Source organism: Vipera berus (genome assembly GCF_964194415.1).
Source record: "Vipera berus genome assembly, chromosome: 6".
NCBI lineage: Eukaryota > Metazoa > Chordata > Lepidosauria > Squamata > Viperidae > Vipera > Vipera berus.
This window is the reverse complement of record NC_138208.1, coordinates 14,706,045-14,727,052: the sequence shown is the minus strand read 5'-3', so window position 1 is coordinate 14,727,052 and position 21,008 is coordinate 14,706,045. Positions and strand designations below refer to the sequence as shown.

Genomic DNA, 21,008 nt, shown 5'->3' with positions numbered 1-21,008 from the left:
CTGTTCTCTTGCCATCCTTATACCCTGGCTTTCACATTTTAAAGTAAGAGTTTCTATTTGGGATCAGATATACTTACCACTAGGAATCTTTTAAATAAGGAAATTAAAAAGAATTTCATTTTACTAGCTATATCTTTTATAATTTACTGACCAGAGAAGACATGACAATTGTAAATTTGACCAAACAATGAGCAACATTTTAGATCAGTGCTTTTCAAACAGCATTCTAGAAACTGGCAAACATCTTAAAGCTGCCAAGTTTGAAAAACCTGGATACAACAGTTCATGTGGAATTAGATGCAACTTAAAGCAAGGAGATCAATTATGAAATTATGAGAGCAATTATGAAATAATTAACTATTCAAAGTGCAAGGTATATGTGAATCAGAATTTTGTGGCTTTTAGTTTATATTAACATACAGCTCAGAGAAAAAAAATTCTAATGGTCACATTCAGAAATTGCCTTTTTTATTTCAATAGTAACACAACTGTAAAACAAAAAAAATGGAATCTAAAGAAACTCTTTTGGGAAATTTCTTAAGAATAAGCAATAAGGAAACATTACTGCATTAGTTGTTATTTAGCAAATGTAAATAAGAGAAATATTTCATACTTAGTGTTTGGCAACCTTTTTTTTAGAACGTATTTTTTCATTGTCTGATTTGATGAAAAAGTTATGAGGTGTTTCAAAATTCTGAATATACCTGTCTAAATAATATCAAATTGTATCTAGGTTGGCAACTTCAATATCTGAAGTAGAAGTTATTATTTATATTATTATTTAGCTATTCTGAACAATTTGGCTATTCTTCATACTATTCAGAGAAGCATTTTCCAATGTTAGTATTTTAAGGACCTTTAATATATTTAAAAATGTAAGATTGTTTATTACATAGGATTATATACTATTGATGCTATATGTATTTGTTTTTTCCAGAAGAAATCCCTTTCATGCTTTAAAAATGCACCTTAATTTCATATTATTCAGTGTAACATATATAATAGTAAAGAAGGTATCAAACAGGTTATGTGCCAAAAAAGAGCGCTACACATTACAAGGCAATGACACAATTTTGACAGAAAAATAAAAGGCAATTCACAATCATTTCCAAGATATCTGTGAGATTTAAGGCCATTTGTTCTACTGTAAAATTTTGACAAATACCCAGAAAAATGTGAATTTCTTGTAAAAACTGTACATGCAAAAACACTGGATAATTGGAATAAGAACAAGCATATCATAAAACACTTGAGTTGTTCTATACACAAAGTTGTGCACAAAGCAATACAATTGTGCAGTTTTAATCAAGTTAAATAAGATTCACAATTTATGTGCCCTCCATGGCAATATGACTGCAGCTCAGCCAATTCAAAATAAGTCAGCCCCCTGCTTTGAATAGCCAATCTAGACAAACCTCATAGCAACTGTCAATCATAGTAAGATATTCACCTTCAGAAAGCAATATAACGCCAAATGTCTACTGTTATTCAATGCAAGATACTTTACAGTTTTCACACACCTTACATGAGCTAAACACAGAGCTCAAAAGTTATTAGAAGTGCATGATATTGTTGTTATCATTTATTATGCCAGCATAATCAATCTTAAAAAAATGTAAACACAAGTTATTTCAGGATTGGAGTATCTTGCAAAAATACATTTTCTTACATTATTCACAACTTGGAAGCTTATTCTCAGATATATCAGGTTGATACTTTACTGAGCTTTTCAGTGAGGTGTTTCCATTGAGACCCATGAATGCATTTGTCCCCACTTTCTATTCTTAGCTTTGCACCTAATTCGTCTGGACAATCATTCAAAGAGATATTGCTTCTCTTGTGGATTTTTACTATTGCAAGATAGAAGACAAATGTTTTAAGAATAACTATAAAAAGTAGTTAAATTTCAAAAGTAGTAACATGTAAACAGTGATACAGAGGATTTGCATTCACATTATATATACATATTAAGTCAGAAAGACAAAGACTTTTTTGAATAGAACCCGTGGTCTTGTGCTTTCCTCAAAAAAACCACACAATAGGCATTTTCTGTTAGAAACAGAGTAACACTTAGAAACAACTTAGCCATTTTGCTTCTTGTAAATAAAAGCTGTTCAGTTGCGTGTGCAGCAAGATTGAACATTTTGGTATATGAAGTTTAATCTTTTTTTTTAATGTTTTCCCAAAGCCCACTCAAAAATTCTACTTACTGCATACAAAGAACTTGCTGGCTCTTAAAGTGCGTCACTGTACTGGAACTCTTTCTTGGCAGCAGCGTATAGTTCCAAAATACTTTTCAAAAGTATTCAATATTCAAAGTACTCATATCTGAGTCTGCACCACGTGAATAGGGGGTGTGTATGGAGGTGGTGCCGGAGATGGCTTGATTCCTCTGACCCTCATGTAGGAAAGAAACTGGTCCGGGATCTCAGCTAAGACATCTCTTGCAAGTCGGGCCATACTTAATACGTGATTTCCAGTTCTGTCAACATAATCCCGAAATGGTACAAACTGAAATGAAAACAGGGGGGCAAAAAAAAAATAGTATTGCTTTTGTGGTATCATGCTGAATGAAATCTAAAGCAGGAAAGAAAATAATTTTAGACAAATGCAGGAAAAAGCAACAACAGCAACAATGAAAATAATCAGAACCACAGTCATAATGTAGTTAAAAGACAATTTAGAAAAACGTACTTCTCACCAAAGATCTGATCAAATACGCACACAAAAATACCACCAGCAGAAAAATAATGTGGATGAGAGATTTCACATGATGCCACAAAATAGCCCAGGCTTCTTTCTCCACTTATCATGCTCACATATCTGATTGTGGAGCTTTTGTGGATGTGTGGAGATGTGCTGTGGTTGGTGAAGCTGATAGTATCAGTATTGGTTTCCCATTTTTTTTACTATCTTTATTATTTTTAATTGTCATTTGTGAGCCACCTATGGTAGGGGCTATAGAAATCTTTTAAATGAATCAACACATTAATATTTTTGTCTTACCTGTACTATATCTCTTTCTGCATAAACTCCTCTTGATGAAACCCTTACTTCATCACCATCCAATTCTTCCATGGCTTAAAAGATAAAATATTCCCATTATTTCGCTGTCTGAAATTAATGCTGCCAACTTGATATGAAATGTGTGGCTTCCCTATATAATAATCTATATAATGCAATTACATCTTAGATATAAACTACAGCATTTAATGAACTATAAGTAAGCAGTTGATGTGTGAATTACTGAAATTACTTTCTTGCAAAATTATAAGGTTAATGAAAACACATTATAACACATAATAACACATAATACATTCCCATTTTACATACTGGTTCTATTCACAATCTGCTTAACCCAATTTGTTTAATCATGACTTTTTATATAAATCGCAACTGGTTCATATAGAATGCTAATCTGTAAATCTAATCTATTATAATCGAATACCAACTAACCATAAAAAAATCGTAGGGAAAATTTGAAAACTAAGAAACAGGACATTGTTACTTAGTTTGCTTCAGAAAAATATAACAACAACAACAACAATAGAGTTGAAAGGGACCTTGGAGGTCTTCTAGTCCAACCCCCTGCTCAGGCAGGAAACCCTATACCATTTCAGACAAATGGCTGTCCAGTCTTTTCTTATCACTTTTGTCAAAGAATTTATTACATGAAAGATATCACAAATTATTAAATAAAAGAAGTACAGACTTTGTCCCACCGATTTTTGTTAAGACTTCTCTTTAGATAACAGGAGCTATATTAACTGAGGTTCTTACCATCAAATTCCGCAGGTCCAACACCCACTATTATTATTGACATTGGAAACTTTGCAGCCTTCAAAAGAAGAACATGAAAACAGTTACATCATTTTTCAGATATCACAGGAAAATATTTTAAATATACATTTAATCCCTTAATATTTTTTAAAAATACATTACTGAAATAGTTAAATAAAATTTGTTTTATTTTCAAGAAGCATTATTTACTTTTGAATCCATTAACCAACAAGTTTTCATCAAGAAACTTGATTTCGAAGATTTAGAAAACAGAATGCTCCATTTTGTTTTTTAAAAAAGATTACCTTTGTACAATAAATCTTCCCCTTTCTCAAAGGAAGAGAAAATTTTTCTATGGAGATTCTCAGTCATTCAGGTCATGGTTATACCAAAGATGATTTTTTATGAGGCAACTGGACTTTCTTGTTTTTCTTTGAAGACATTTCACTTCTCATCCAAGAAGCTTCTTCAGCTGTGAGCCGAAGAAGCTTCTTGGATGAGAAGCAAAACATCTTCAAAGAAAAACAAGAAAGCTCAGTTGCCTCGTGAAAAAGCAACTTTGGGAAGAGAAAATTTGCTTCTTGTTTGTGGTCTATACAGGGGTAGGCAACCTTGGCTCTTTTATGACTCGTGGACTTCAACTCCGGCTCAGGAATTCTGGGAGTTGAAGTCCACGAGTCATAAAAGAGCCAAGGTTGCCTACCCCTGGTCTATACCATTTCCCAAAAAGGAGTCTGTCACAAAACAAAACTTACATGCACTATGGACTCCTTTGTCTGAGCCATATCAGAAATGACTCCATCTGTAATAATGAGAAGAACAAAATACTGGGAGCCATCTTTTATTGAGGCAGCGTATCTAAAAAACAAAAACAAAAAAAGAAGCCCTCAAATTTTAATGTTAAAACACTATTTGGAATGCTTTTAAATATAAATCTAAACACTACAACAAATGATAAATACCCAATTATTATTATTTAAAAAACAAAAATAAAGCAGCTCCTTATTAACTGTACATTTGCATAACAAATAAAGCATGATTTAAATTTTGCTAGCTTTTTCTTTTCAAGTGAAAAGAAGGAATTTAATCTGTCAGATCCCAGTGATTTGATCTCATCTAGAGCGGAGGTAATTCTCTTACCGTTTTCTTGCTTATTTTAATTTGTATTCCTAGCCTGTCTTTTACGGTTCTGCTTTTGATAGGCTGGGCTGTAATATCTTTTTGCATGAAGACAGATGCAAAGAATGAATTAAGTAGCTCTGCTTTTTCCCTACTGCCCATTACTTCCTTGCCATCTTCTCTCATTAGTGGACCGATTGTTTCCTTGACTTTTTTCTTCTTTTTTAGGTGTTGGCAGAAACTTTTAAAATTATTTTTGACATTTGTTGAAAGTCTTACTTCATTCTGAACCTTTGCTTTCCTAACCATCTGTGCAGGTTTGTTGGCATTCCACTTTAATTATATGTCCTTTTCCATTATTTGTACTTATCCTTTTTGTCTTTCAGTTTATCAGAGTTCTTTGTGTAACCAAGCTGGTTTCTTCCTGGATTTCTTGGGGATTTTTTCAGTGGTATTGAGCAGGACTGCGCTTTTATACATATTTTTCAGAGTTTCCCAAGCTTCTTGAGTTATTTTTTTCATCCATGGAGTCTTTTCCAAGCTCTAAGTTTGTTAAAATCAGCTCTTTTAAAGTCAGTCTGGTTTGATTATGTTCTATTGTTTGTGTTTGCATTATACTAAATTCCAATATGACATGGTCACCCTTGCTCAAAGTTCCGGCAACTTCAACACCCCCCTTCCCTGCCCATCACTTCTCTGTTAGTAAGAATGAGATTCAATATAGCTGACCCTCTAGTTCCCTCCTCTACCTTTTGGATGGCAAAGTTGATCAAGAACCTGTCCAATCTCCCACTTAATGCAGTTTGTCTCCCAGCTGATGTCAGGGTAAAGTCCCTCATTACTATTGTGGTGTGTTTCCTACATATATTTGTTAACTAGTTAGCAAAAAGTTCATTATTTCTTCTGCTTGGTTGGGTAGCCTGTAGTATACACCTAAGTCAATGTCATTCTTGTTCCCTTTTATAATTATATTACCATATGCATTCTAGGAAGCTTTCATTCTTGGTTTGTGCATTTCTGTAATGTAATGTAATGATCTCTTACATATCATGCAGCTCCACTTGCTTGTAAGAGATGACCAGGCTAAGCCTGAGGTCAAGCATGTCATCAGTTATGAGTCCCCTCCACACCCACAAAAGATCTAAGTCCAGGCCACCATGAATTCTTTTCTATTCTTAACTCCCACTAATTTCCCTTGACCATTAGTAGTTCAGATTCTTGTAGCGAGCTTAAGCTTGCAATAAATCTTTATACTCATTTGAACTGCCTGAATCCCGATTTCCCTGGCACTTGACACTTCTTTTGTTAGATCTATTTTTTCTGAACAGTTTGTATCCTTCTATTAGTACATTCAAGCCATGAGTTTCCTCCCACCAAGTTTTCGTAATGGCAACTATATCATACTTGCCCTTGTGTACTAGTACTTCAAGTTCACCTTTTTGTTCCCTAGACTTTGAGCGTTCATGTATAGGCATTTGAGTTCCGTATGGTTGACTCTGGGTATGTTTCCTGTATCTCCCACTTTATTTCTGAGATTTTCTTCCTTCCGATCACTCTACCTCATTGTTTGGTTGACTGTCTTAGGGTTTATGCTTGGGATTAGGCCCTAAAGATCCTAAGGATTGGTCATCCTCCCCCTTCAATTTTAGTTTAAAACTCTTTTGATAAATTGTTTTCTGAAAAGTTGTTTTCTGAGAACATTCTTCCCAGTTCCTGAGAGGTGCAGCCCATCCCGTGCTAGAAGACCTTCATGTAGGTAATGCAGACCATGGTCTAGACTCTAGGAAACCAAAGTTCTATTGGTGGCACCAACTCTTAAGCCGGTGGTTCATTTCTAAAATATTTTGTTCCCTAATTGGATGTTGTTCAGGACTAAGACTATTCTTGTTTTTATGAAATCTTACAGTTGGAAAAGAGAGATCCTCTGTGCTCTGAGGCAGAGGGAATAAATATAAAGATATTTTAGCAGGTAGTCTGTACTGTAGGAAGTTCAGATTTGAAAAGAGGCTTTGCCGCAAGGACACATCAAGATATGGAGTAGAGGCTAGTAGGGCCAACAACTAGGATGACCAGTATGATGCACATGTCATTTCTGGGTGCCCTTTTCATTGTTCAAACACTGTAGTCCATCACTCTTTGCACAACCTAGTCTATGAGGAGTTCCTCAGATGAGCTGAGAACTTTTTAAAGTTTATGCATGAACTGCAGTGGCATCCAAATAGGCAATAATTTCTGTCTTATGGCGAGGATAAAAAGTCAATCTTCTATACAGAAAAATATATTTCTGTTAGAATTTTATGCTTATACTCCAGATAGTAATCACTTCCCTAATATATTATTACTGAAAACCTTCAACCAGTTCTATTTAGAATTTAATTCTCCATTTTATGAACACATAAATAGAAGGCTGGGTACATGAAGAGGACAGCACAGTATAAAGAGTTACTTAAACACTTATGTTTAAGGCAAATGGGAGTTTTTCAGTCCTATTACAAACTTCTTTATAAGCAAAATAAATTAAATCAAGAAAGTTGGGTTATCCTTCTCTGCCAGAATGTTAGGTGTGCAATCAACAAGATGCTTGGCAAGTAAAGTTAGCCTCAAAATGTTATTTTGAAGATCATGGGTAACATCCAAGTAACAAGTATTTATTTATTTATATCCCACATTTATTACTTCTACAAATAATGCAAGGTGGCAGACATATTCAACACACCTTTTTTGCAAGTCTGACTTCATCTCTACAGATTCTTGCTATATGCTGGTATTCTGCCTTAATTATGTATCCCTCTTTCCGTTTTTTATACTTGTAAAATAGAAAGCTACCAATTCTCAAGCCAGAGCTGGCAGTTAAGTAAACACTCAACAACGGCTCAGTTTCAAGGCCACCCAGTGCTGTGCAGAGATTGTTAATTTATGTGAAGAAAAAGCTATGGGTCTGAACTACTTCAGCTTTATGAGCCCTTGTATTGCACTGAGGCAGTCAGCAATAAATTGCTGCATTTGATTTCATTCCTGTTTTCCAGTTGAATTGAATTGTGTCTACTAGAGTTCTGTTCTTGGGAAACTTTATTGTCTAGGAGGTTTGTGATTTACGTTGATAATAATGTATAGTTTGATGGATATAGAGCAAAATACTGTGAAAACTTGCTTCATTGAGTTTATAGTGTGAAAATAAACTAATTGTCACTGAAATGTAGTTATAGTTGCAAATGAGTCTATGGATGCACAAAGATTTACTCTGTGCATAGTGGTGCTCTAGATGTTTTGAGCAAAAGTGTTTTGTTTTGGGGGAGTATAAGCAACAAAAAGGGACGCGGTGGCTCAGTGGGTTAGGATGCTAAGCTTGTCGATCAGAAGGTCGGCAGTTTGGCGGGTCGAATCCCGAGTGACGCGTAGCAGAGTGAGCGCCTGTTACTCGTCCCAGCTTCTGCCAACCTAGCAGTTCGAAAGCACATAAAAATGCAAGTAGAAAAATAGGGACCACTATGGGGGGAAGGTAACAGCGTTCCATGTGTCTTTGGCGTCTAGTCATGCTGGACACATGACCACGGAGACATCCTCAGACAAGCTCTGGCTCTTCGGCTTTGAAACAGAGATGAGCACCGGCCCCTAGAGTTGGAAACGACTAGCACGCATGTGCGGGGGAACCGTTACCTTTAAGCAACAAAAAACCAACACTGGCACTGGCAGATGAGGGGAGACAGAGAGAAGGGAAAACTATTGATAAGTGAAGGGATAGACATCCAATAGAATGTGAGAGAAGAAAAGGGACAACATACTCCTATACCACCATAAAACCACTCTATAACCCCTGGAGGTTATTTTAAGCCAAAATCTAAACTAACAAAATTTTGAGATTTTATTTTTGTTTAACCTCAGCTGATCTGAAAGGCAGAATGTCTGATGTTTTATGTTCCATAATGTGTTAAAAAAACCTAATGCCCCCCTGAAACAGTTTCTGCTTCATAAGCACCCCACATGATTCCCTTGCCTAAATATTCATGAACAATCAAGAATTCAAAACACAAACGACTCTTCATGTTAAAAAAAACAAGAGGAATAAATAAAATCTAAAGTAAGTAACGGCAGAATATTCTGAAGGCAAAAAAAGATGCAGCACTTCTTTCCATATTAACGAAGACTACGTTAAAAAAAAATTTTTTTGAATATTTTTACATAAAGTTTCAGTACTGGATATTAAACATATTCATTACCTTGCTACATGATTAATAACTGGAGCAAAGTTGGTTGGTCCATAAAGCTGCACAGATTTTAAACTCATATAGTACGCTTCCATTACGCCATCAATTCCACTGCAATAAGGATTTTGTGGGTTTCCATTCTGTAAAGTTAAAACCAGGAAAACATTTTAACTGCTGAGAATGTTACTTATAATATAGTATTATGACTGACAAAGGCCACACTGAGCATTGCATGGGCTATATGGGACTCTAAAAAAGTAGACAAACTGTATTTTAAGATAGTTTCAGGAGTTTTAAGGGATGAAGTGGCTCCTTAAGTAACTGCAAAGCTTAAATTGCTCATTTTGCCCATTATCCACTCAAAATCTCCAAATCCAAGTAAGGAGGGAGGTGTAGTCACAAAATTCTGGAAACTATAATAAGAATCTGCATGTGCTTCCTTGATCACATATCCTTCACTTCTAGCCTTTTTCTTTTTAAATTCACTTAATTATCACAACACCATTCCCATTGCTATGGATAATCTGCAAAATTTCTTCATTTCTACTCATCTTCCCATACGTTAGGTAGAATCACATGCAATGTCTTAAAATTTCGTGAAATCATTCAGACAAGATGATGGAAGATGAAAACAGAAGTGAAGCCAAGCACAAACGATAGGTTTGATCCAATTTGCCAAGAAAGAATGTATTTCTTTTGTTAATTTGGTACTTTTTCTGATACATGACAGAAAAAAAATGTGTCCATCCTAAATTGAACCAAACTGAGGATGTATCTATATGACAGCCTTTTTGTTTTCAGTACTGAGATACCAGTAAGATACTTCTCAGAAACCCATAAATAAGAAAAAAGAAAGCCACTCTTCCTGATTGATTGCTTAGATGCTTGGAAGATATATAAGGCAGGTATATATTGCATGTTAAAAGAGACAAGAGGGCTAAATAAAATCTAAATACATATATTATGTAATAGTGGCAGCATATTCTGAATGCAAACTATGATGCAATTCATTCGTTTGTTGGCTTGGTTTAATATGCTGCCTTTCTTATTATTATAAGCAACTCAAGGTGGCAAACATATCTAATACTACTTCCTCCTTTTTCTCCCACACAACAACTTTATGAAGTGAGTTGAGCTGAGAGTGTGTGACTGGTCCATGGTCACCCAGCTGGTTCTCATGACTAAAGCTACATTAGAACTCAATCTCCCAGTTTCTAGCCTGGTAAACTTAGTCCACTAGCTAGGGGTAGGCAACCTTGATGACTCCTCGACTTCAACTCCCAGAATTCCTGAGCCAGCATGGGTCAGCTTGGAAACTCTCCCTTTCCCCTCAGCATAGCTGGCTCAGGAGTTCTGGGAGTTGAAGTCCACGAGTCATAAAAGAGCCAAGGTTGCCTTCCCCTGCACTAGACCAAAGTGGCTCTTAATCCATACATTATACGATAAAACTTAGAGTAATGGGGAGGGGGCATTTCTGACTATACAGACTGTCAACGTGATGAAGCAAGGACATATTTTAGTGCCACTGCTTTTTAACATGTTTATCAACTGTTTAAACCCTTCAGAGAGTTGTTATCCATGCACCTAAATTAGCTGATAGACATCTCCCAATTCCCACTGTGTGCTGATGATGCTGTTCTTCTCTCCTTCTCTTCTATAGTCATGAAGTGGGCACTAAGAACCCTGGCATTCTACTGCAATAAGGAACAATTAGTTATCGACTAATTGTTTTAAATTTTTTAGTTTTTTTCCAACAAAAGACAAAAACACAAATGGACAATTGATTCCCATGAATTAGAGCATTTCAAATGTTTTAAATATTGTGCACGGTATCTTTGGCTTCTAAGAAATTAACATTCCAAGTAAATTATGTCATTTCTACTGCCCAAAAGAATGAACAAGCACTGCCTAAATTATATAGGTAACAAACTTGCAATCAAACTGTTTACGGATAAAACAGTTGACCAACTATTATAGTTTATTTTTATTTTAATATTTCTAGTTTGGCTTGATTTTGTCTGGTTTTTGTTTTGCTTGGTTTTTATGATTTTTAATGGTTTTATTAACTGTTTTAAATGTTTTTAGCTCTCTTGTATGCTGTCCAAAGTCGCTTCTTTGTGAAATGAGAGCCTATAGAAAGTGATTTATTAAATAAATAACCTGAGATACAACTTGACCCATATATAAGCCTAAGGGCTTATGAAACCACTGAATTGAATAGTTTTAGGACTTAGTTTGATACCCCAAAATGCATCCCTAATTCAAGCAGTCTTGAGGCTTGAAGCTAATGTGCCAAATATTAAGTCCCAGACCTGGACCAGGTTTCTGATCCCATGTTGTGATTCAGTGTCAGCCTGTGCTCCCAGCAGCTGAGTCCGATGAATCTGAGGAGGAGGAGGAGGGGTTTGGAGAGCCTTTGGTGTCAGAGGGAGGCTCTGATGCACTGCGGGACTCTCAGCCTGGCCCCTCCAGTCATGTTCCTCATGAGGCTCAGCTGTGTGACTACGAGGTGTCGGACTCAGAAGAGTCACAGCTGAATCTGTTCAGAGACGCTAGAAGCAGAAGGCAATCCAGCAGAGCAGAGCAGAGCAGAGCAAATCAATGAGGCAACTCAGTGAGAGGAGGAGAAGGCAGTGAGAAGCCACGCCTTGGGACTGATAATAAAAGGGGAAGGTGTGGGCGGGGCTGGTTGCTGAAGGCAACCGTTTGGAGACATTGTAAGAGAATCCTGGTCTGTTCTTGTTACTTCTGTTTAACTCTTGTTTGTTGACTCGTTTGATATTTTGATTCATTTATTGAAGGAAATATTCTGTTGCTTTTTTGTTTGAAATGTAAATAAATTTGGGTTGGGTTTTTCCAGCCTATTGACTGTAAAAAGGAAAAAGGGGTTGTCCCTGACACACAAACAGGGCCGGTCATAGGCTGGAACAGAACATCTCAGGGCTCAGAATTATATTTGACCCTACAGGCCTATTTCTTCTGCTATTGTCAGACAGCTATCCATCTCATTGGCATTGTACCCGTATAGAAGAACTTTATAGTCTTAGCATCTCTCCTTAATACTTAGGCCAAGTAAACCTGGAGATGATCAAATCAGTACATTTAAAAAAATAAAAGAAGCAAAATAAGAATGTGTAATCTTTGAACATGTTCTTTTTTTAAAAAACAACTACTGCTACATAAGTTGCTTTAATAGTGAGATGGGTGACTTATAAATTAAACATGCAAGCAAATAAATATATTTCTTACCAAGGCAAACTCATGAGATATTCTTCCATCTGGGGGCAGTTTTGCACCAAAACCTAGAGCTGGAAACATTTTGTCACTATCATAGTCTTGAATGATTTCACCGACTGCTTTTAATGCCATGCCATATGCATTCAGTTGGTATGGATTCATGTAGTGAAGTGAGGTTGGATGTGCAGGGTTACCTGTTTTAAAATATATGTAGAGGATGTTTAGTTGATGTGACTTTATATGTACATTTATATAGTTCTCTATACTTGGCACCTTGGTACTGGTTGTTAATTGGTTTCAGGAGGCACAAGTACCAAAAACATTAAATACCAAATTTTTTCCATAAGGAATAATGCAAATAAATTAAATGCGTTCCAAACCAAAGACAATGTACATTTTTAAGGCAACGTGTAAAAAGATAGGGCTGTATATCATTACTTTACATAAGAAATAAGCCCAAAAATGAATACTTAGATTAAATAAAACTTCATTTTATCTGTTCTGTATTGATCAGAAAAAAATACACAAAATGACCACAAGCTAAGATAAGACCGCAAGGGGATGTGCACAGGTTAAGAGCTACTGCAGGACTAATGTATGACCTTTTGTTTCAGCTGGAAAGTGTATTGAGTCATCCAGCAACCAACACTGACAAGTTTTAGCTTGCATGTTGAATATCAAACAAACAACGACTACCAGGACAAAATTGTCTTGTCAAAATATGTTTTGAGTACCAAATTCAACAAGTTTCAAAGCAGTTGAGTACCAAGGTATGACTGTAGGAGCAAGCATCTCTCTAATTGCTACTTTCTTAACAGATATTTCTACTATTAATAGATATTTCTGATTATTTCTGCCCTCAACTTCCACACAGAACTGAATTCCCCATTATTCCATCAAAGGCTGCCTTCTTTTCCATGTGAGTAAGACAGATTTCGACAATAAATTTGTTAGTAATGAAAAAGCTACACAACGTTTTCAAAATGTGGACAGCAAAGTTAAGTATTTGTTCAAGTATGTTTTTACTGTATTCAATGTAAGTATATAATGGGCTAAATGGGCACACAGGTATACTGCTTTGGTCATTTTTAAAAATTATATTAAATCATGGCAATTTTAATTTTGCTAAATTTGAAAATTGTGCAGCAATAGTTCAAAAGAAATGTATAGTCACCAAAATAGAGAAATGGAGATTGAGAGCCAAACTTATCTCTAAATCAAAGGTTGCAGATAAACCTGTTTCAGGTTCTAAAAATAAGAGAACTTTTAAAAAATGTCTTTATGAACAGTATCTAAAATTTTATACAATTACGCCCATAACAGATGTCCATATTTCACTGTAAGCACTAGATTCTGTGGATGACTTTGAACTTCCTATGTGAAGAGCCATAGAATCATATGCCTGGAAGTGACCTTGGAGGTCTTCTAGCCCAACCACTTGATTTAATTTTCTGCTAGGCTTCATGAGCTCATTTTGAGAACAAAAATAAGCAACAAAAGCTTTCAAATTAATTAAAAATAAAAGAATTAAAATGGAGCACAGTTTATATTTCATAATATATGGCAAGTGTAATTAATAAAACTATTCCTTCCAGCCATATTGATAGAAAGAAGAAAAGGAGGCATCATATGATTCCAAGATCTAGATTTATTCATGTCTTTTTTAATCAAATCAAACCATGGTTTTCTGGTTTTATAAAACAAGCCTAAATATTTGTTGGTATACACCATACAGTAAATTGCATACAAATATAACCATATTGTATAGATATATGCAAACCTAGATTTAGACTTGATTTTTACTGCATATAAAAATGAATATAAACATATAATGCCAAAAACAAATAGCAGTCTAATAGCCTCTCATGGGTAAGATAATTAAAAGCTTTCAGTAACCAAGGCTTCCCATCTTTTTCTAATAATATATCAGAAAGGAATCTAGGCAGTGAATGCTAGGTTACTGCAATACAGCACAGCATTTTTCACAGCAAACAAGACAAAAGAACTCTCTCTAGTGCGCTTAATAATGCATTCTCAGTTTGAATGTACTGGCTTTGATCCACATTTCTATAGACAGAAATGTCTTCAATAAAAGGACTTTATTTCCTCCCTCCTGAAGATATGGCTATTAAGATGGAGAAATCCTTAGCATAATGTGGGAATATGCAGAATGAAGCCATTAGCGCTTTTCTATTTAGAGAGTGAACTTTTGCTTCCAAACCACTGTAATTTACTTGCATTAAGCTTTTAGAATACATTAAGCCAAAATGAAAGCATATAACGTCAAAATAGTTCCCACAATTGAAATGTTTAGAAAACTGTATGGTATGCCCCAACAACACAACTCTTACCATTTGAAGCTGTAAAATCAATAGCCACGGTGAAATTGATTTGAGTCCTATTAAAAAAAAACATTAATAATGCAAATTATTTAAGAGTGAGGTTTAGTTTACGAGGAATATAAGAAAAAACAATAAAACATACTTAATTACAAATGTTCCCATATATAAATTTCAAGCTGCATTGATCAAAAATTAAACTTATTATCTTTTAGAAAGATCTTTTATGAAAATGGCATTCAAAAGAGTATGCACTTATACTCTTTTGTCATATATTTGGAATATTCCTTTTTTTAAATATGCTGATCACAATTAAAAGTATAATCCCCTTACAAAGGATTAATCCATGTGATTTGAGACAAATATACTGAATAATAATAATAATAATAATAATAATAATAATAATAATAATAATAATAATAATAATAATAATAAATTAAATAAATAAATAATAAATTTGGAAGGGACCTTGGAGGTCATCTAGTCCAACCCCCTGCTCAGGCAGGAAACCTTATACCATTTCATACAAATGGCTGTCCAGTCTCTTCTTAAAAACTTCCAGTGTTGGAACATTCACCACTTCTGGAGGCAGGTTGTTCCACTGGTTAATTGTTCTAACTGTCAGGAAGTTTCTCCTTAGTTCTAGGTTGCTCCTCTCCTTGATTAGTTTCCATCTGTTGCTTCTTGTCCTGCCTTCAGGGGCTTTGGAGAATAGCTTGGCTCCCTCTTCTTTGTAGCAGCCCCTGAGATATTGGAACACTACTATCATGTCACCCCTCACTCTTCTCTTCATTAAACTAGACATACCCAATTCCAGCAGCCGTTCCTTATATGTTTTAGCCTCCAGTCCCCTAATCATCTTTGTTGCTCTTCTCTGTACTCTTTCTAGAGTCTCAATATCTTTTTTACATTGTGCTGACCAAAATTGGATGCAGTATTCCAAGTGTGGCCTTACCAAGGCATTGTAAAGTGGTATTAATACTTCATGTGATCTTGATTCTATCCCTCTGTTACTGCAGCCTAGCACTGTATTGGATTTTTGGCAGCTGCAGCACACTGCTGGCTCATATTTAAGTGATTGTCCACTAGGATGCCAAGATCCCTCTCACAGTTACTACTGTTGAGCAAGATACCACCTATACTATACCTGTACATTTGGTTTTTCTTGTCTAAATGTAGAACCTTACTTTTTCACCATGGAATTTCATTTTAGATAGTGCCCAGTGTTCAAGTCTGTCCAGATCCTCCTGTATCTTAAGCCTGTCTTCTGGAGTGTTGGCTATTCCTGCCAGCTTGGTGTCATCTGCAAATTTGGTGAGTTCCCCATCTATCCCCTCGTCCAACTTGTTGATGAAGATGTTGAAGAGCACTGGGCCCAGAACAGAGCCCTGGGGCACCCCACTAAAAACTTCCCTCCATGTAGATGCAGTTCCATTGAGGACCACACGCTGAGTATAGCCCAGAGGTAGGCAACCTCGGCTCTTTTATGACTCATGGACTTCAACTTTGCTGACTCAGGAATTCTGGGAGTTGAAGTCCATGAGTCATAAAAGAGCCGAGGTTGCCTACTCCTGGTATAGCCAGTCAGCGAGCTTTGAATCCATCTGGTGGTGATGCTGTCTAACCCACATTTTTCTATTTTATCAAGTAGTAGGTTGTGGCACTTTATCAAACGCCTTACTGAAGTTCAAGTAAATTATATCCACAGCATTCCTCTGGTCCACTAATTTTGTCACTTGGTCAAAGAATGCAATAAGATTTATCTGGCATGATCTGTTTTTGACAAACCCATGTTGGCCTTTAGTAATGACTTTGTTCGCCTCTAGGTGTTCGCTGATTCGTTGTTTGATTATCTTTTCCAGAATCTTCCCAGGTATTGAGGTCAGGCTGATAGGTCTGTAGTTTCTTGGATCCATTTTTTTCCTTTTTTGAAGATGGGAACTACATCAGCTCTTTTCCAATCCTCTGGTAGTTCCCCAGTGCCGCAGGATCTTTGAAAGATATAGTTCAGTGGTTCTGAGATCACATCTGCCAGTTCCTTCATAACCTTGGGGTGTAATCCATCCGGTCCTTGTGACATGAACTCGTCTAGGGTGGACAAGTGCTCACTTACCACTTTTTTTGCCTATCTTAACTTGTGTTTCTAATCTGGTTTTTACAGTAATAAATGTCAACAAAGGAAAGATATCCCAGCAAGTAGCATGACCAAACAACTATTACTTGGGTTTATTATCAACATATTGAAATAAATGAACAGAAATATCATAGATTGGCATAGTTTTCTCTTCCTTTGTCACCCCATTCAAAACCAAAGATGGCAATTCTCCAAGGACCAAAGATCCCCGGATCCAGAGCCACTCGATCTTGCCAAGACTCAGTTTCAGCCTGTTGCTCCCCATCCAGCCCTTAACAGCCTCCAAGCACTGCAAGAGGGAGGTCATGGCATCTCTTAACTCACCATGGGCCAAGACATACAGCTGAGTATCAACAGCATATTGCTGATATCTCCATCCACGGTGATTGTAAACAGAAGTGGAGAGAGTAATGAGCCCTATGGCACTCTGCAAAGCAGTAGATGAGGGATGGACCTCTCACTTCCTATCAATATTGACAGAGGGGCCATAGAGAAAGGAAGTGAACCAGGACAGCACAGAGCCTCCCACTTCCAAGTCTCTCCAAAGGAATACCATGGTCAATGGTATCAAAGGCCGCGAAGAAGTCAAGTAGAGAAAGGATGGATGTATTACCCCCATCCCGTTCCTGCCAGAGATCATCAAAAAGCGCAACCAACGCCGTTTCCATTCCATATCCAGGTCTGAATCCTGATTGGTGTCTAAATAATTCGTTTCACCCGGGAACCTCTGGACGGCTGCATAACAATCTTCTCAACAACCTTCCCCAAAAAAGGAAGATTGGAGACATGTTAAAAATTATCCCGCAGGGTGGAACCCAGCAATGACTCCTTAAAATGCTACCCCTCCTGCAGGGAAGCATTAATCACACCAGACCCCGCCTCCTGTGAAGCTTTCACAAGGGGTTTACTTTGTCAAATGCCTCACTGAAGTACAAATATATTATTATATTATATAGCGTTTTGCTGGTCCACTTCCCCCCCCCCTTTTTTTTGAAGAGGGGAACTACATCAGCTCTTTTTTCAGTCCTCTGGTAGTTCCCCAGTGCTCCAGGATCTTTGAAAAATATAGTTCAGTGGTTCTGAGACCACATCTGCCAGTTCCTGTAACTTTAATAGTTATTAAAAATTAATTTATAAGTGAAACGTGCATCATTTCACTAAAATGTAGAGGCCTATTACAGATAAATCCTCATCTAGATAGTACATATATTAAGACAAACCATATACTACATGTCTATTACCTTTAATTTAAATGTTAGAAAGCAAAAACAAGCCTTCAGATTTCAAAAAGCCTTGTTTAGGTTAAATGCTACACAATCATCCAAAAGAAACCAAAGCAAAACCACTTGGTGTAACAATCCCTGTAATCTGTAATTTCTGAAAGATTTAAAATGGAGTACTGTTAGGCATGTACAACCAGATCCACACGTGAAGAATTCAATTAGGACATAACAACACATGCTCAAAATGATAAGCTATGCTTTACTATTATTTACTTGCTTTATTATTGCTTTACTATTACGGTACTTATTATACATTTTGAAACCTTGTCTTTTTTAGTTTTTTGCTACATATTTTTATTTGTATGGATAGTTTAACATTTAAATTTATCAAGTGGTTGATAATTTATTGATTTAGTTGCATTTATGAACCACGTTCTCCCATATTAATATAACTTAATAAACCCCACTCCCTTCTAGCACTGATGATGTTAGCTTGTTTGGGAATGAAACATCTGTAGGTAAACAACCAAGGTCAGAGAGAACCACACAGCATATGTTATTTATTTAATATTCTTAATAATATAATTACAAAATATTTATAATAACAATCAAAACTCCTAAGTTGTTATATTCTCTTTTACTGTTTGAAATTAGTTCTCACATGATTTGAAGACTGGTACCTACATCAGGCTGATACCACAAGGAATTGCTTTTAGCCCTTATATAAACAGCAGTAGGAGAGGCACAATAAATTTGAACATTCCTTGTAATATAAATAGAACTTGCATTTGATACAGAAGTCACTGAAATTCTTTATAATGGATTTATCATTTTGCTACAAGAAAAATATTATTCCTGATTCTTCATGTCCTAATAAACATATTCTAGTAGTATTACATCTTTGACAGAGACAACTATACCTAAAACAATATCTCTGTAAGAAACTAGTACAAAGAATTTATGCTCCTATTTTATTCTTAATGCAAAATCTAGTTTTTAATCAGCTTTCTGGAGTATTTACTTACCCTCCTTTAATATAGTCGAGAAATGAAACTTCTGTTTCCACTAGGAAGGAAAGTAAAGTTACCTGAGAGTAAATGATACATAAGAACTAATGAACATTGATTTTCAAAACAGCCATATAGATAAAGAACATCTATTTTTAGAATACTGAAATATTGTTTTAAATTAGAAAAGTTTATATTTATTTAAAACTTTCCGTTATACAGTAAAGTGAAACATTTTGTGTGATCTTGGTATGTATCAGTAACAACTTTTTTCTCCACTTTACAAAATCCACAACTATTGAGAAGAGTCCTGTCATTTCCCTATTGACAGCTCTGTTTGGAGGATTTCACCTATCAATTCCTGCAATGCAAGCAAGGACTCAGACTGTATGCCTCTGACCCTTGCAATATTGGCAGACAACTTCAAACTTCCTGGGAAATAGTGATCCAAAAGAAACTGAGTATCTATGGTATCACCAATGGTCAGATCAAACTAGATCAATACTATGGCAAAGGATCATAGATACAGAAATCAACAGAAATTGCTACTTTCTCTAATAATATAATTGCAAATTACTTAAGGTAAAGTTAAAGGTTCCCCTGCACATGCGTGCTAGTCGTTTCCAACTCTAGGGGCCGGTGCTCATCTCCGGTTCAAAGCCGAAGAGCCAGCGCTTGTCCGAGGACGTCTCCGTGGTCATGTGGCCGGCATGACTAGACTCCAAAGGCGCACGGAACGCTGTTACCTTCCCACCATAGTGGTCCCTATTTTTCTACTTGCATTTTTACGTGCTTTCGAACTGCTAGGTTGGCAGAAGCTGGGACGAGTAACAGCTCACTCTGCTACGCGTCACTCAGGATTCGACCCGCCAAACTGCCGACCTTCTGATCGACAAGCTCAGTATCGTAACCCACTGAGCCACTGTGTCCCTTGCAAATTACTTAATGAGTGCCTAAACCAGCCTCATGTTTACATAAATTACTGTTCCCCAATTTAGGAGAGCCTTATTTTAACTCAATTTAATACTCTCTACACTGCTGTCCTGAAAGGGAAATATAGGAAAATCCCATATGAAACCCAGTATTGTCCCTATGATATGGATACCACAGAAACCGCAGCCCATGTTCTTCTGTATTGCCAAGTTCTACAGGGACAATAACAGTTTACCCCTTTTATTTAAATTTTCAAAGTACTCCAATTTTTATTCTATTATCCATTAAACAATTAAAATAAGTTTATTTCTCTAAAAATAGCAACGCTTTGCTACATGTTGCTAATAGTTCTTGTTAGAGCATACTTTTTTGTATTGTTCAGTTTATTGAATGTACCTTTATTGATTAATGAGTGAAATAAAGCTTCTATCCGAAGGCATGCATGCATTTTTGTTTTCAGAGATTACCAGGATTATCTCCTAAATTAATGTTTAAAAGTACTGCTGGGCCTAGCATTAATGATTGCCAACTGTGTAAATAGCAAAAGAAAACATGGCGAGACAAAACCTTCAAAGTATAAGGTTATTATTCCTAGTTTCACTTCATATATGTGAATAAGAATAGTAGTACAGTTATCTGTTTTTGTTTCCTCAGAATAACTAAGCCATTTATATTAAATTTCTGAAATGTTTTGGAGGAACTATTAGCTTCTGATAAATGAAAGAGCTTCAGATTTTCACATATGAATTTTATTATTGATAATTTAACTTCTAGGAAATCAAAGTTTCCTAAGTCAGAAAATAATTCAGGCTTTATGTTTATTTCTAAGCACTTTACCAGACTATGTTAACTCTTAAGTAAAAATTTCAAAACTATATCAGACCAAGTCTTACTATTTTTTTAATATTTTGAGCAATCTAAATTCAGTGATGATAAATTTTGGAGGCTCCTTACGCAAATTATTTCAGAATTTAACTGCAGTAATTGTAATGTGAATTTATATATTTATAGTTTTATTTTAATGTTGTAAG

The 21,008-nt window shown here is 35.9% G+C and overlaps 1 protein-coding gene across 5 annotated transcripts in view; it reads right to left on the bottom strand.

Annotated features, from left to right (window-relative positions):
• Positions 1 to 446: 446 nt before the first annotated feature.
• LOC308669913 (copine-8) overlaps positions 447 to 21,008 on the bottom strand; it is a 72,306-nt gene continuing 51,744 nt past the window's right edge. For all 5 annotated transcript variants that reach the window (XM_081330922.1, XM_081330923.1, XM_081330924.1 and 2 more), the window contains 8 exons: positions 19,063 to 19,124; positions 14,693 to 14,739; positions 12,354 to 12,535; positions 9,117 to 9,244; positions 4,536 to 4,638; positions 3,781 to 3,838; positions 3,007 to 3,080; positions 447 to 2,511 (listed from right to left, as the gene is read on the bottom strand). In XM_081330922.1, the coding sequence (XP_081187048.1) occupies positions 2,323 to 2,511; positions 3,007 to 3,080; positions 3,781 to 3,838; positions 4,536 to 4,638; positions 9,117 to 9,244; positions 12,354 to 12,535; positions 14,693 to 14,739; positions 19,063 to 19,124 (843 nt within the window). In that variant the 3' untranslated portion in view covers positions 447 to 2,322. The remainder of the gene's footprint in view (positions 2,512 to 3,006; positions 3,081 to 3,780; positions 3,839 to 4,535; positions 4,639 to 9,116; positions 9,245 to 12,353; positions 12,536 to 14,692; positions 14,740 to 19,062; positions 19,125 to 21,008) is intronic.